The sequence below is a fragment of the Triturus cristatus genome, chromosome 8, assembly GCF_964204655.1.
Source record: "Triturus cristatus chromosome 8, aTriCri1.1, whole genome shotgun sequence".
In the NCBI taxonomy this organism is placed as follows: Eukaryota; Metazoa; Chordata; class Amphibia; order Caudata; family Salamandridae; genus Triturus; species Triturus cristatus.
Window position 1 is genome coordinate 239,805,579 of NC_140591.1, and position 13,850 is coordinate 239,819,428.

The 13,850-nt window shown below is 43.2% G+C and overlaps 1 protein-coding gene across 4 annotated transcripts in view; it reads left to right on the forward strand.

The window, feature by feature from the left end:
- CNTN5 (contactin 5) overlaps positions 1-13,850 on the forward strand; it is a 3,369,946-nt gene that overhangs the window by 3,062,612 nt on the left and 293,484 nt on the right. For all 4 annotated transcript variants that reach the window (XM_085621430.1, XM_085621433.1, XM_085621431.1 and 1 more), the window contains one exon: positions 8,662-8,811. In XM_085621430.1, the coding sequence (XP_085477556.1) occupies positions 8,662-8,811 (150 nt within the window). The remainder of the gene's footprint in view (positions 1-8,661; positions 8,812-13,850) is intronic.

Here is a 13,850-nt window from a genome sequence, read left to right on the forward strand (position 1 = left end):
GTAGTTGTCAGTGATGGTGCAGGTTATTTTTTAATGGAGCTAATAAACCCATCTGATACATTACGAGAGGTTAATGACAAATTGGCAATTTAATTGAGTCTCTTAGTGATTGTAGGACCAAAATGATTGTAGCATTGACTATGGGAAACTAGGCAGATATTGTCTTGGAACACACATATTACCTTTAATGTAAAAATCAAGAAACTTATTTTACATATGTGGGGATAAAGAGGACCAGACATTACCTGGTGGAGAGGGTTGAGGAGACATTAAAGTGAATTGACAAGAGAACTGTAATTGTGAATGTTAGTGTGTAGTTCATCATCATCATCAAGGTAACTTTATTCGGTTTCAGAGAAAACAATATTAAAAAACCATAGTGTGTAGTTATTAAGCTTAAGGAGTTATTTCCTCTTTCTACGCCTTATGTGTAATTCATCTTATGCTTTGTAACCCGTGTAAAAATAAAAACAAATGTGTAATATACAGTTGAACACTGTTTAGGTACCTAAATCGACCTCTTCCTGTAAATAAATAATATACTTCTAAGTGACTGTTCGTAAAATGTTTTCTGCTGGTCTTATCGGCATTTGTGGTTAATTTTTAAAATGTGATTGGTCATTCCTGTTGATAGACGACAAACAGATTAAATTTGGAACATTACTCTGCAAACTTGGTTTTAAACTTGTTCCTCTAAAACTGAAAGGTAAGTGAGTAAACTAAAAAGAATCCAATTCATATTATATTGAGATGTCTCAAAGTGCCCATCCCAATGTCCATTGTGCGATGACTGCACAATTTTGAGAGTACTAATTTGCCAATATAAAATATGACATTCCAGATGTGTTTTACAGAGATAGCCTCCACCTTATTTCCGTTCAATTCTGTCTTTTTTATGCAATTTGCAAAGTGCTAATAGGTCCTACTTAATCACTGTACTTACATCTTTCCTCCAAACCTAAAAGCTCTTTTTAGAGCTAGCTTTTTCTCTAGATGTACTTCATGTTCATTTAAATATAATTTTTTAATTGGGTCCGTGTTAAAAAACAAATTATATGACAACTGTGTTTCATCTACTTTTAAATCATTTGGAGGTCCAAGAGAAAAAATTAGAAGGGGGCAGGTTAGGAAAAGTTAAGAGTACATGACGTTAAAGAGAAGTGAAAAGAACTCTCTCTGCTGTCGTTTAGGAACACCATTCCTCTCAGCTTGGGGCGCACAGTATATGTCACTGTCACAGCAATAAAATGGAGTAGAAAGAGTCAATAACTGTTGAACACTTGTACAGTTATTTAATATCGCATATTCAAAAATATATTTTCTTTAGTTTTCTGCTAACTTACTTTTACTTAATGAAATATAAAGCTATGCTAAAATTGTAAACACATTTCAACGATTTAACTTAGCCTCCTCAGTTTACTTGGTTACACTACTAATTAAAATGAATGTGCTTTTTTCAAATGCCAGTTTAACTAAAGCGAAAGATCATTTGGAGCTTCAGTTGTGTTTTGAAAACACTAAATTGCTCATTACGATGTCAGGCCGAAACTTTCTGACCGACTCCTTCTCTGTATTGGTTCCGACCTACTCACGATCAGCGGTTCCGCATGATCGATTACGATGTGACCGAACACCGTTCAGTCAGACTCTCATTCACTTCTATGGGAGCCCGTGTTCTGACCAACAACACTGGCTACTATGGGGAAAAGGAGTGTTTTCAGAAAACCTTGCACCCTGTCACGGGCACACCATGGTGCCTGCCACGCAGTGCGTGGTTTTACAGGGGGGGTCCCTTGGGTACCCCCTTGGCTCCCAACCGGAGGCCTCAGAATGAAGGTGGGCCTGCTAGGGGCCCCCAAAGTCACTTTCCCACAGCTTTTTCATGTTGGACTGTCCGACTCAGAGAGGCTGTTGGAATCTGACATCATAATTGCTGGGTCAAAAACGCTGTCCGTAGAGCTGTATGATGCCGCTCCAACCAACATGGATTTTCTGACAGCCGGTCGGAACCAATTCAGACGCGGAAAGGGCAGGCTTCGAGTTGCATGCTGCAGCAAGGGGGGCCATTTCCTCTACATTGTTTCACCGCCGTGAGGGCAACGGCAGCAGTGGGTGCCGCAATCACCTGCAGCTACCGGCCGTGAGGGGAACGGCCCACCGGGCGTCCAGGAAACTACACGACCCAGCATTCCCAGCACTTCCAGAGGTTGGGCACCGCGCCTGGAGGCGCGATATCTTCACCGCTAGCTTCCCGCAGCGCGGGCTGCGCCCGGGCGAAACCCAGGCCAAGGGCGGGCCCGTCCTTGCGTGTCAGCGCCCGGAAGAGGCAGGGCCGGGCCACCCCCCTTTCCGGGGCCAGACTGGGAACCAAAACCGGCCCTGGCAAAATGCTCAGCCGGCCGATTTTGCAGCTATGCTGCAAAAATGGTCCTGTAACATAAACGGCCCCCAGGGGCCCAAAACCCGCCCCCACCGTGCGGCGCACCGGGGGATTGCCCGGTGCCCGCTACGGCCAGTCCGGCCCTGCCCCTTTCATCATCCAGCTGGTGTGACCTGTATACCCCTATGTCACAAAAAGGTACTGTGTTATATGTTTATGACCCCTCACGATGACATTCTATTCCCCTATTTGGATTTTAAACTATTGTTAAGTGCTTTGGTTCTTATTGCGGAAAAACCGGCTCAAATGACTATTGATTACAGCATTTCGCGGGTAGCATAACCTGGTGCCATATTGAAACATATCGTCCTTGCACTCAGCACCACTTATTTGTGGCATGGGCACAAGGAAATTAATGGAGGGATCAGGGACAAGCCATGGCCCACAGTGGGGAGCAGGGATGGGGAAAAAAGCCAAAGGGTCAAAAAAACGTGTTGCCAATAACTGTGTTATCGATAGAATAGATACTCTTATTCACGAGCGCGAAGACATCTTAGGCACTGAGAGACTGTCATCGAACGTTAATGGGCAACCGCCATCCCACAGCTCCGGTTTATCTTCCATACCTATTATTCCCTCAATGCTTAGTAAACACTCTACGAACAAAGTACCGAAGCCTAATGATAAAACACTAAAAGAACCAACAGGGGTACAAATGATAGACTCTTTGGCTAAAGACATATCTCCCCTTCCCATTAACTCGCTACCCTTAACCAGTCCATTAGAGCCCTCAATTCATTCTGTTCTGTTCCGTGATGTCTGTTCTGGCAGACATCACTGATACCTCGACGTCCCAGATTACTACATCCCTGCCCCAATCACAAATTGTGAATAACGAGGAGGCACATGTATCATTGCAAGGGCTATATCAGCTTGTCACCTCGCTTAGACATGACATAGGAGCTATGAGAGTTAAGATCGAAGAACTAGTGGACGCGGTTAAAATTTTGAGCCCTAGTAATACTCCCCTCAAGCAGCCCATATGTTCTGTGGTAGATAAGCGCCCATCCCCCCAGCGACCCTCTTTCTTTGCTCAGGCCGAAAGAAAACAAAGAGGTGGTCGACCAACTGCACCTCTCGCTACAAAGAATGATGTAGCTTTCCCTCCCTCTAACAGCTTACAACCCAAGAATTTAATCCCTTGCCCGAGAACCCAGCCCCAGTACAAATCCATGCACACCGTACTATATATAGAATTGATTCAGTATTAACACACTCAATGGCCTCTCACATACCAAAGGGGAATAATTCTATGCAATCTTCTCACTTAGAAGGGAAAAAAGTATATATGGTCAATGTCCCCAAATTAGATATCACGGCTGGTTATGAAAGTGAGGAGTCACTAATCAACAAAGCCATACATTGGATTCGTCTTGTCAGGGGATGCCGCTCTCTTATTCGGGAGGACATTGTCAGGGCTAGAAGATGTGTAGTACGTACACATCTACAGGACCACATTGAGCTTACCCTGACTAATACCATCTTGGCAGAAAATCTTATTTCACTTGAATTTCGCACTTGCCCACCTGATTCATCATCAATACAGCTTAGGCGCTCTCCAGTAGTTTTATTTTCAGAAACATCAAGTGATAAACATCAGATAAGGGTGATGAGAGGCTCGTCCTCTTTAGAAGCCAATGACTGACCACTAAATAGGAGTCAGGTAGAGCAATCATTACAGGCCTTACCAACATTTATCGACCAAATTCCCCCAAGTGACCTAACCCCAAATGACCTAAGTACTCAACAGGCACTAACCGTAGCTCCAACCCAAGACTTGTCCCCGTATCGCCAGCTAAAAGTTATCTCGTGGAACGTTGCTGGCCTTGGCAGCAAGCTATCATTACCCCATTGGAACGACCTGATAGAGGGCCACGACATCTGTGTTTTCCAAGAAACATGGAGCGTGGTCCCGCTATACAAATCAGGATATAGCTGCTACCATATGCCAGCCACCACCAAAGGGAGGGGTCGTCCTTCGGGAGGGCTGATTATATGGGTTAACATTGTCCTCAATTGCAGAATTTCCAGTTGCCAAACTTTGAGCCCAGACATTATGAATATCACTATAAAGGGACCAGGAGGGGGGATAATGTTGGACCTGTTCAATGTTTACATAAGGGGGACAACTGGGGGTAAAACCTCCCCATTCTGACTCTACTCCAACAAGGCTTATCAAACTGTTCACCTAACTCTAGAATAATAGTTCCTGGCGATTTCAATAGTACTTTTGAGCCTCTCAGTACAGAAGATATTTAAGGGATTGAGGAGGAGGGAAACAACTGGGGTGTTCTCCTACTAACTATACCCCCGGTAAAATGATGGACGCAGGTGGCCATTCAATTAAATTCACTTACCTTAGAATATGGGCTAAGGGCAGTGAATGGCAGGACCAGCTCAGATCCCTAGGGAGCCTTTACCTACAATAGATTAACTTGCCCATCCCGCATTGATTACATCTTAGTAGATGTTAGATTTTGGGGGCATGTTTTAGATATGGAGGTGGGCAACACAACTGAGAGCGACAATAACCCTCTTTGCATGTCATTGAGGTCCCCGTGGACGCTGGCCTGCTCTAAACCATTCAATCACATGCACTTTGTGACCAAAGACATGATACCCTCAAATTCGAGAAGAACTTTGAAATGGCAAAAGGCTGCCCTGGAAGAAGAACAACTGGAGGCCATTAGACAAGTCCTTCATAAAAACACAATTGAGTTAAAGGAAGGAATTGCAGTGGGACAGATCTATGCTCTTAGTATTCATTCACGAACCATGGAGCAAATTTCTATCTACTTCCAAGCTCAGAAAGGGCCCTCTAAACCTGCCGCACATCTAGAAGATACAAAAAGTGGTATACTAAAGAGTTCAGACTCAAGAGGAAGGCTCTGGTGACAGCGATCAGGGCCAAGAATAATCTAGCTATCAAAGTTGTAAGACAGGAAAATATAGAGACTCAGCATCAAGCGAAGCTGGACTGGGATGAAACCCGATGGCGTGATCTTAAAAACGCCAGCCTAGCAAGGGACACTAATCTTTTCTGGTCACTTGTTAGACAGGCAACCAAGGGAGAGGTAGACCAAATCCCCAATCATATCTTACCCCAGGACTGGTATGACCACTTTCGTGACCTATATTCTGGGTTTAATAACATAAATGTGGAAGGACAATATGGTTACCCTCCATTAAGTCTTGGGAAGGGCAGCGACGATCTATTCATTTTAAAAGAAGTTGAGTCGGCTATAAGGAAGACAGTGCCCGCCAAAGCCCCGGGACCCGATGGCCTGCCAGGTGACCTGTTCCTTGCTGATCGGGATAATTGGGCTGAATATGTCCTCCTTCTTATTAATTCTATCACAAGAGTTTGCCCAATCCCAGATTAATGGAAGGGAGCGGAGGTAGTCCCAATCTACAAAAAGGGGGATAGGGAGGACCCTTCCAACTATAGGCCAATTAGCCTCATAGATGCAATGCAGAAGATAGTTGGCAGGGTCATATTACAGAGAATTCAATCGTGGATTGAGGAGGAGGACATTCTTTCTCAGTATCAGGCGGGTTTTCGGTCTAACATAGGAACGGTTGACCAGGTCTTCAGACTTTTTCTGATTCATTGGAAGGTGGTGTCAATTGGCAAGGGCAGTCTTTACCTTGCCTTTATTGATTTAAAGACTGCCTTTGACCTGGTCCCTAGGGACAAGTTATGGCAAACTCTGCAAGACTTGGGCATTCCTCCAATGATCCTTAACCTTTTAGTAAGGCTGCACGAGGACAACTATGCTCAGATAAGACGGGGGTCCCAGGGACAACTCACTGATAAGATTCCAGTAAACAGGGGAGTACACCAGGGCTGTGTGATGGCACCCACCCTGTTCTCGTTATACGTGAACGGGGTGGTTAAATTCTTGCAAGAAGTACCAGCTGACGCCCCGGCCCTGGCAGGTAATAAGGTACCAACTCTCCTGGTTGCTGATGACACACTGCTGATCTCAAAAACCCCGGCAGGCCTCCAAAAGCTTCTGAATAGGTTTCTACTCTTTTGTAACACCCAGGGATTAATTATAAACACATCCAAAACAAGATTTATGACTTTTAATCCCCACAAATCATTTAGGAACAACATCACCCTATATAGTATCCATCTCGAGAGAGTTGCTACTTTTGATTATCTTGGCATACGCCTCTCAGAAAAAGCACAGTGGAAGTTCCATCTTGACAAAATGCTCCTGAATCACAAACGAGTGGCCGGGGCACTGAGCAAAGAACATCACTTATCGTTTAGTAGACCTATTGCCCCGGCACTCACTGTGTCTGGAGGCAGTTAGCTCGGCCCTTTACAGAGCCGAGCTGTGAGGTTTTGACAACCTCGATGAGCTCAGCAGATCAGTAAACACGTTTTTTAGGGATCTGATTATGCTACCGCAGGGCACACCTTTAACTCCTCTGATATACGATTTGGGTAGGTGCCACATTAAAGACCTGGCCAAACTCCGCCCCCTGTTGTATTGAGCACGCCTAAGGCGCACTACTGAACTTGCCAAATATGCCGAAGCTATTACTGAAATAATGGGGTTGGACATTGGTAAAAACATAAAATGGATCTCTAATGTTAAGGCCTTGATGATGACTCTGGGTCTCGAGGAGTCATGGGATACTCAATCAACGCCAAGCAAAGCTGAGCTCAAAAGCATCTACTGGGACTGGATAGATGTCAGAGATCTTAGCAACCCAAACCTAGGAAAGCTCACGGATGGGTTTTTTCAACATAAGCCATCTAGAGGCCTTGAACCCTACCTGGACGTAATCCAGACCCCAAGGGATAGGGCACTATACATCCAATTTAGATTCGGCTTGCTTCCAGTCCAAGAATTCACCGTAAAGTGGTGCCCCTCTAATCAGATTGTTACAGAATGCCCATCCTGTGGGACCGCCAAAGAGAGTATTGCACAATTTATGTTTGTCTGCCCTGCTTATGCTAGTGCTAGGTCCTGCTGGCTTGTGCCAATTTGTAAACAATTAGGCACTTTAGACCATCGAGTTGCCCTACGTATACTAAGAACTGACCCAAGAACCCTATATGTTTGCAGAGTTGCGAAGTTCTTGGACCGAGCATGGCTAATCCGGCTCAGGGCTACACAAAGGGCGTCCCAAAACCGACAAGGATTGCCATAGAGCACGAATAAAGGATCATTGAAATGTGTCATGTCATGCTTCGCCCTTGATAACGAATATTAATTCTTAATTTTTTTAATTATCTTAAATTGTATTAATCAGAATGAATTTTTCAAAGCATTAAATAGCTTTAGTTTTAACTTTTGGGGGATAATTGTATTGTTACATTTTTACTATTATGACGCGATGAACCATATTTTTATTCTAAAATTGTTTTGTATTGTGATGCTTTTATGATTTTATATCGAAATAAAGCTATTGACTGACTGACCGAATTCAGAATGATCAAATGGTTTCTCTTCCAACCGCGTACATTGTAATCAGTCGGGCGGATTGGAATCGCACCGAACCGGGTGGATGGGTTCCGACACGGTCTAGGAGAATCTGACTGTCAGTCGGAGGCTTTTCGCACAACATCGTAATTGGCCCCAAAGTTGTTTGATGAGCGTTCCATTTGTATTCATGTTTGTAACTCTTCATTTATATAGTTATTGTAATGTGTCCAGCCTTGTGGGGCTGATGAGCCCTTACCTCTTAAGGCACTTATTTTAAAGACACATGTTTTCACATGGGGTCTTACGCTGTGCCATATACATGTGCTACATGTTCACAGGAGCATGTGCATAACATAAAAGCAGGGAGCTTGCACAGTAAATAGTGCAAATTACTGTCTTCGTTTTCCTACACTTTTCTGTAAATACGTTTCCTTTTTGTCCTGCCTTACGTATATAATTTGTAACATGTTTTCAAACCTAATTTGAGTCTTCAAAAGTGCTTTTGGAATTCTTATAACTGAATTATCCATTGGCTTAACTTACTTCTTCACTACGTTTAAATCTAAAATGCACTATTATAGAAGTGTGAATTTAAAACTATGTTGCATGTGATAATGACATTTGTTTGGCAGCTCTATAAAATGTTATTATATTGCAACACTACACATTTAATTTCTGGTATCCATTTAGTTTGCTCATGTAAATGTAACATGCTTTTTTACTGTTCTAGGAGAAGCTGCAGGTGTGATGCAAATTTTTTTTTTTTTCTGCCCACAGTTCCAGACACCATCAGTGGAGACATGGAGTCTGCCATGGTGGTGGATCTGAACCCTTGGGTTGAATATGAGTTCCGGGTGGTAGCCTCCAACAGTATAGGTACTGGAGATCCCAGTGTGCCGTCTCGAGTCATCAGAACCAGTGAAGCAGGTAATGTGCACGTCTTTCTTTGTGATGGTCCTAGTTAATGTGCAATCCATTCTCGCTGTCTCTTTACCCAGTCATCTTTAAATTGAAAGAATACATTATATTCAGATTCTTTGTGGCTGAGTGGGTTGTAAATTAAATGTTAATTGCTTGGTATGTTTCAGAGCTTGTGTGAAATCAAGCGCGCCCTCATCACCTGTGCAAAGGTGAATATAAAAGTGGCTAGCTGTTTAGTCACATTTGTTCCTTCTCCTGTGAGAGTGGAAAGAGCATGAAAGACTGCTACTTTTTACTTTTAATTATGCCCAACATGACAACTGTGGCTCTTAGGTAAATGGTAGTACATATTTTTGGACTATATATTCTCATTATATGAAAATGTGTACTCATTGCAAACATATGAGTTTGACTAGTTGAACCAGTGAATTAAAAAAGGTATTTGTGTAAAATATATGATGATAACTGTTCTTCTGGATCTTCAGGCTGAGGGTAGTGGATACAGCTTAGAAGGAAGTAGCAAGTCAACTTCAGATATTGGTAGTGACAAAGAGAAAACTGTGACTTTAAAAAGTACCCGAGGCGCATGCTCTTTGTTGCAGGCAAGCACAAGATTCCTGTTAGTCAATGAGTATTGAAATTAAAAAAGAATACAAACAAGATCAGAAATGCAACAGTAGCTGTCATGGACCTAACATCTACATATGTTACAAGAGTGCGTTACATAAAGCAATGGAACTTTAAAAAAACACCAGCGTTTAGAAGAAATCGATAGAGCCTATAAGAAATAAAGCTGCTCACAGAAATTGCACAATAAAATGTACCTCAGATAGGGAAGTTGTTCAGTTTGTGAGCTATCACTTTCTTATGCACAATAAATTGACTGGCATCAACACCTGTGATCCATCAGGCTCAATCAGTAGCTAGGCCACATAGCCAAAATATTTTCACTCATTAAACAACTCCAGAAGCATACAAAAAAAAAGAACCAACAGGGGCACACTCCATGGAGGATCCTACTAACTGTGCTCAGACTGTTAGCCCTATGCACTCAATGAAATGGATTTTAATAGACATTTTGGACCAGACCACACAACATTTGTGACTGGTGCTTTTTCACGTCCCTGATGGCAAGTTAAGACTGTGCGGGCCCCAAATACCCTTTACCACCATATTATGAAAACAGGATTCTGGAAGTGGTAATGCATGACAAGCACATTTGAGTAGATTTGTTGTGTGGAATTTTTATTTTGGTGGTGATGCTTTTTGTTGTTTTTGAGCTGCACTGTTCCAATGTGATTGTGTTGTGTTGTCCTGTGGTTGTTGTTTTGCACTCACTTTTGATTGTTTTGTTGTGCCCTGTTATGTTTTAATTGTGCTGTTCTGTTACTTTGTGTATGTTACAGTGTTATGTTCGGTTGTTTACTTTAGATATATCAACAACTAAGTTCCCAGCCAAAAGCAGCATGTGCCTTGAAAGTTCCAGTGACAAGCAAACATTTACAACTGTCTAAGGTTGTAAAATTGTACAGCTTCAGCTCTTTAACTACTTAAGACACCAGTCAGCCAAAATAGTGTTAGAGACTGTGTTGTAGCTTAATGCTATAGCCGCTCACTCTTTTTGATAAGAGCCTTTGCTTGTCCCTTCGCATCTGGAAGAAACACTTTAGACCACAAAAGGCAGTCCATTGTTGCCCAGTGCACATACCGTTGCGTGACAATATGTTGTACTTATTCATGTTGAATGTCTGACAATCCACAACAGTCACAGATGCTTGTTCTGGCCTTTGACATTCTTGTACTCAAGCCTACTAATAGCGGCTAAAGGAGGGTTTCATAATTATATATATACAGCACTATATATGAGACTCAGGAGGTGCAGCTATGCATCTAATTCTTAAAGTCCCACAGCTCTAACAAGTCAACATTCATTTGTTCCATCTTAATTGATCTATAATCCTCAAGTGTACTGTCCATAACCCACAAAATTACTTAATGTTCTTACTGTGAAAGATATCCCTGCTGGTGGTTAATGCTGATATTTGTTGTGCTCTGCAGCTAGAGTTAATCCATCAGTTTCAAATGTGCTTGCCTTTTAAACATTATGCGCAGCACATGGGTTGTCACTTTAGCCCTCCTCCGAAGTGACTATAATCTTCCCACAGATACCTATATTTTATAGCAGTGTTTCCTGAACTGTAGGTTTATCTGTCACATTTGCTGCACTTTAAGGACAGAGGTCAAATGTCAGGCTATGTCTTCTGACAATTTGCTTTTCATATTTTAACACGTGGATTGGTGTTTATGAACTCCTCTCACTTTGCAGTCGGAGAAAGAAAAGTGAAGTAAATTATGTGACAATCTTAATATGGTACAGGCAGTGTGAAAGTAAAGGCTGTAGGATATCATTGTTTGTAGCACACAGTAAAATGTAAATACCTGTGAATGAACTGTACACATTCAGCCATTATCAAAGCAAAAGTGAAGCACATTTGTTTGTAATTTCGAAGTGTGATGAAACAAATATTTTAATACCATGAAAATAAATCAAGGCACTCTAATTACATTAACACTTGTGTGCAATATGGATTTTTAGGTAAAGCTGCACGTCTGTACAACTTTAGTGACCATTTCAAGGAAAAATGTGTTATTTGTACAATCATATGATAATTTAGCTACATTAAAAACCATCCACCTCATGTCCATTAAAGCTAGGTGCATTGCTAAAGTTTGTCCTTCTAAAAATGGGTTGTTCTTCTAAAAAGTTTGAGAAACACAGTTTTAGAGTCAAGAGCATTGTCTACAGTGCATCAAAGTGAAATTTCACACCAAAAGTTCAGCTTCCTAGAATGAGTGACCATTTCCCAGCCTAGTGATACCTAGGAAGAGGGCCGCAGCACAAGCCACAATAGTAACATGCAGGTTTACAAACATCCATGCAGTTTGGGGGGGCATCACATGGGTCTCCAATGGAAAAAAATGTGCATTAGTTATACAAAAGACCCAAGTTTCTATCCCTAGCATTTATTAAGACATTCTTTCACATTGCAGATACTGTACCATATTCTCTGGCAGCCAAATATATATTTTGGCTCAGCCATGAAAGGGTCCTTTCTCCATTTATTACATGTACATAGAACTGCAGAAAATTTCATTGCAAGAATGATATGGTGCATTTTTGAAAGTTCTTAAGTGGATGTGTTCCAGCCTTACAAGGCATACTTTTTAAACTACTCCTTGGGTATTGTAGAAAGTATGGTTCGGGAAGAGGGCCATTGACTAAGAAAAGATGACAACCAAGATGCTGACCATGCCGGTTACACTCTAGCAAGCTCCCGTGCTGCATCCAAACTTAGGCATCCTGCAGAGCGATTTGCGGTCCCTCTACCCCACAGAAGACCCTGCTGTGCCACACCAGGCGCAGAGCAGATGACTAGGAAAAAACATTCTCCATCAGGCTGCAGTGATGGGAGGGATGAACCCACTGCCTGCACATTTCAAAGGGTCCCGGACTCTAGTGGAGCCGCAAGGCAGCGACAATGTGGGAAACGATGCGTTGAATCTCCGTTATGTCTGATCATCAGGGCGCACCTGGATAGAGGATACAGAGGGCCCCTTCAGTTCTGTCTTGGGTCAGGATACACTGCCTCAGTGTGAGCCAGGTCAGCCCAGGGGGCCCAGCACACTGCCTCCTGGGACTGTGTTCTAAAATGAACCGCAGGACCTCCAAAGTCCTGCATGTCTTTTTAGAACACAGAGGTGGCAGGAAGGCAGTTACCCTACTGTATATAGCACAGAGGGGGGAATGGCATAGTGGGTACCTATCCTTACATGACACATAGCACACTCATATAGGGCAAGAACTGACAGATCACCAATAGGAAGCTGCCTTGCAGCATGTTTAAACAGTGTCCAAGAACCCAGATTTGAGTTTATCCAGTTTAATTGCTTAGATCAGTCATACCTTACTCCAGCATGACTCCACTGCATGTATGTAAGGGTGAACCAATGCTATCCCAGATGCAGCGCAGAGGGTGGTGAGCTTCCAACATATGGTCTGGACCTGATACTGAGAGGAAATTATAAATATCACGGCTGAACTCACAAACATACTGCTTGCATGAACCCCTGAACAATGTGTCCTGGGACTGTTACCACATAAAAAAAGACTAAATATATCATGAAATTATATTGCCCTGGCTTCCGTCATAGCTAAGAGGTGTAGTGCTAGGGGTGGGCGAATAATTCTGCTCTGCCGTCGGAGTTCATGTAGTTTTGCCCACTCTGCGCTCCACTCGGAGTGTAGAGTTCTGAAAAACTCTGCGAAGTGACACAGAGCGGAGTTTTTCTCTCAAGTGGCTTGCCATCGGTAAGTTTGGGGAGCGCTTGCAAGCAAAAATCACACTAGACCTCCTACAAGTGAGATTAGTCATTGCAGGCGGCTGTGGCAGGTTGCGACTGCTCACTTTGAGAAATCTGCCATTCACGTTGAGGAAGCTGCCCCTCGAGTAGAATGTCTAGCTGGCAGAAAGCCGAAGCCTCCCCTGCTGCAGTGCCATTCGTGCTGATTTTAAAGCACTAAAAATCAGTGCAAGCTGCAAGAACAGACACCGCAGCTGGCGGACCTCCGCTGAGTGGGCAGTGTTTTTCTGGCACTTCGCGGAGTTCCACAGAGTAAAACTCTGCGAACTGTGCCCCGGCTTAATTAGTGCATACCTAGTTGCAAAACCTCCTCAAGTGGGCAACAGCAGAGGCCAACACCTGGACTAGACTGCCTGCTCTGGGGCCCTCTGAGGTATATTTGGTACAATTATCTTGCCACGCTGTTGTCTAAATCCGATGACAGACCAACCTGATGGGTGCGTGGGAGACTGTACTGCTGGTCGCAATTCATGTCCACCCTTGAAGTAACTGACTGTAGGGCACACACAACTACACACACTTTACGCACAGAGGTGGAGGATGGGTCCTGGAGGTCTGAGAATTGCAGGAGGTGCATCAATCCAGCCTCCTGGGACAAAATTGCAACCATCCGAAACCAACAA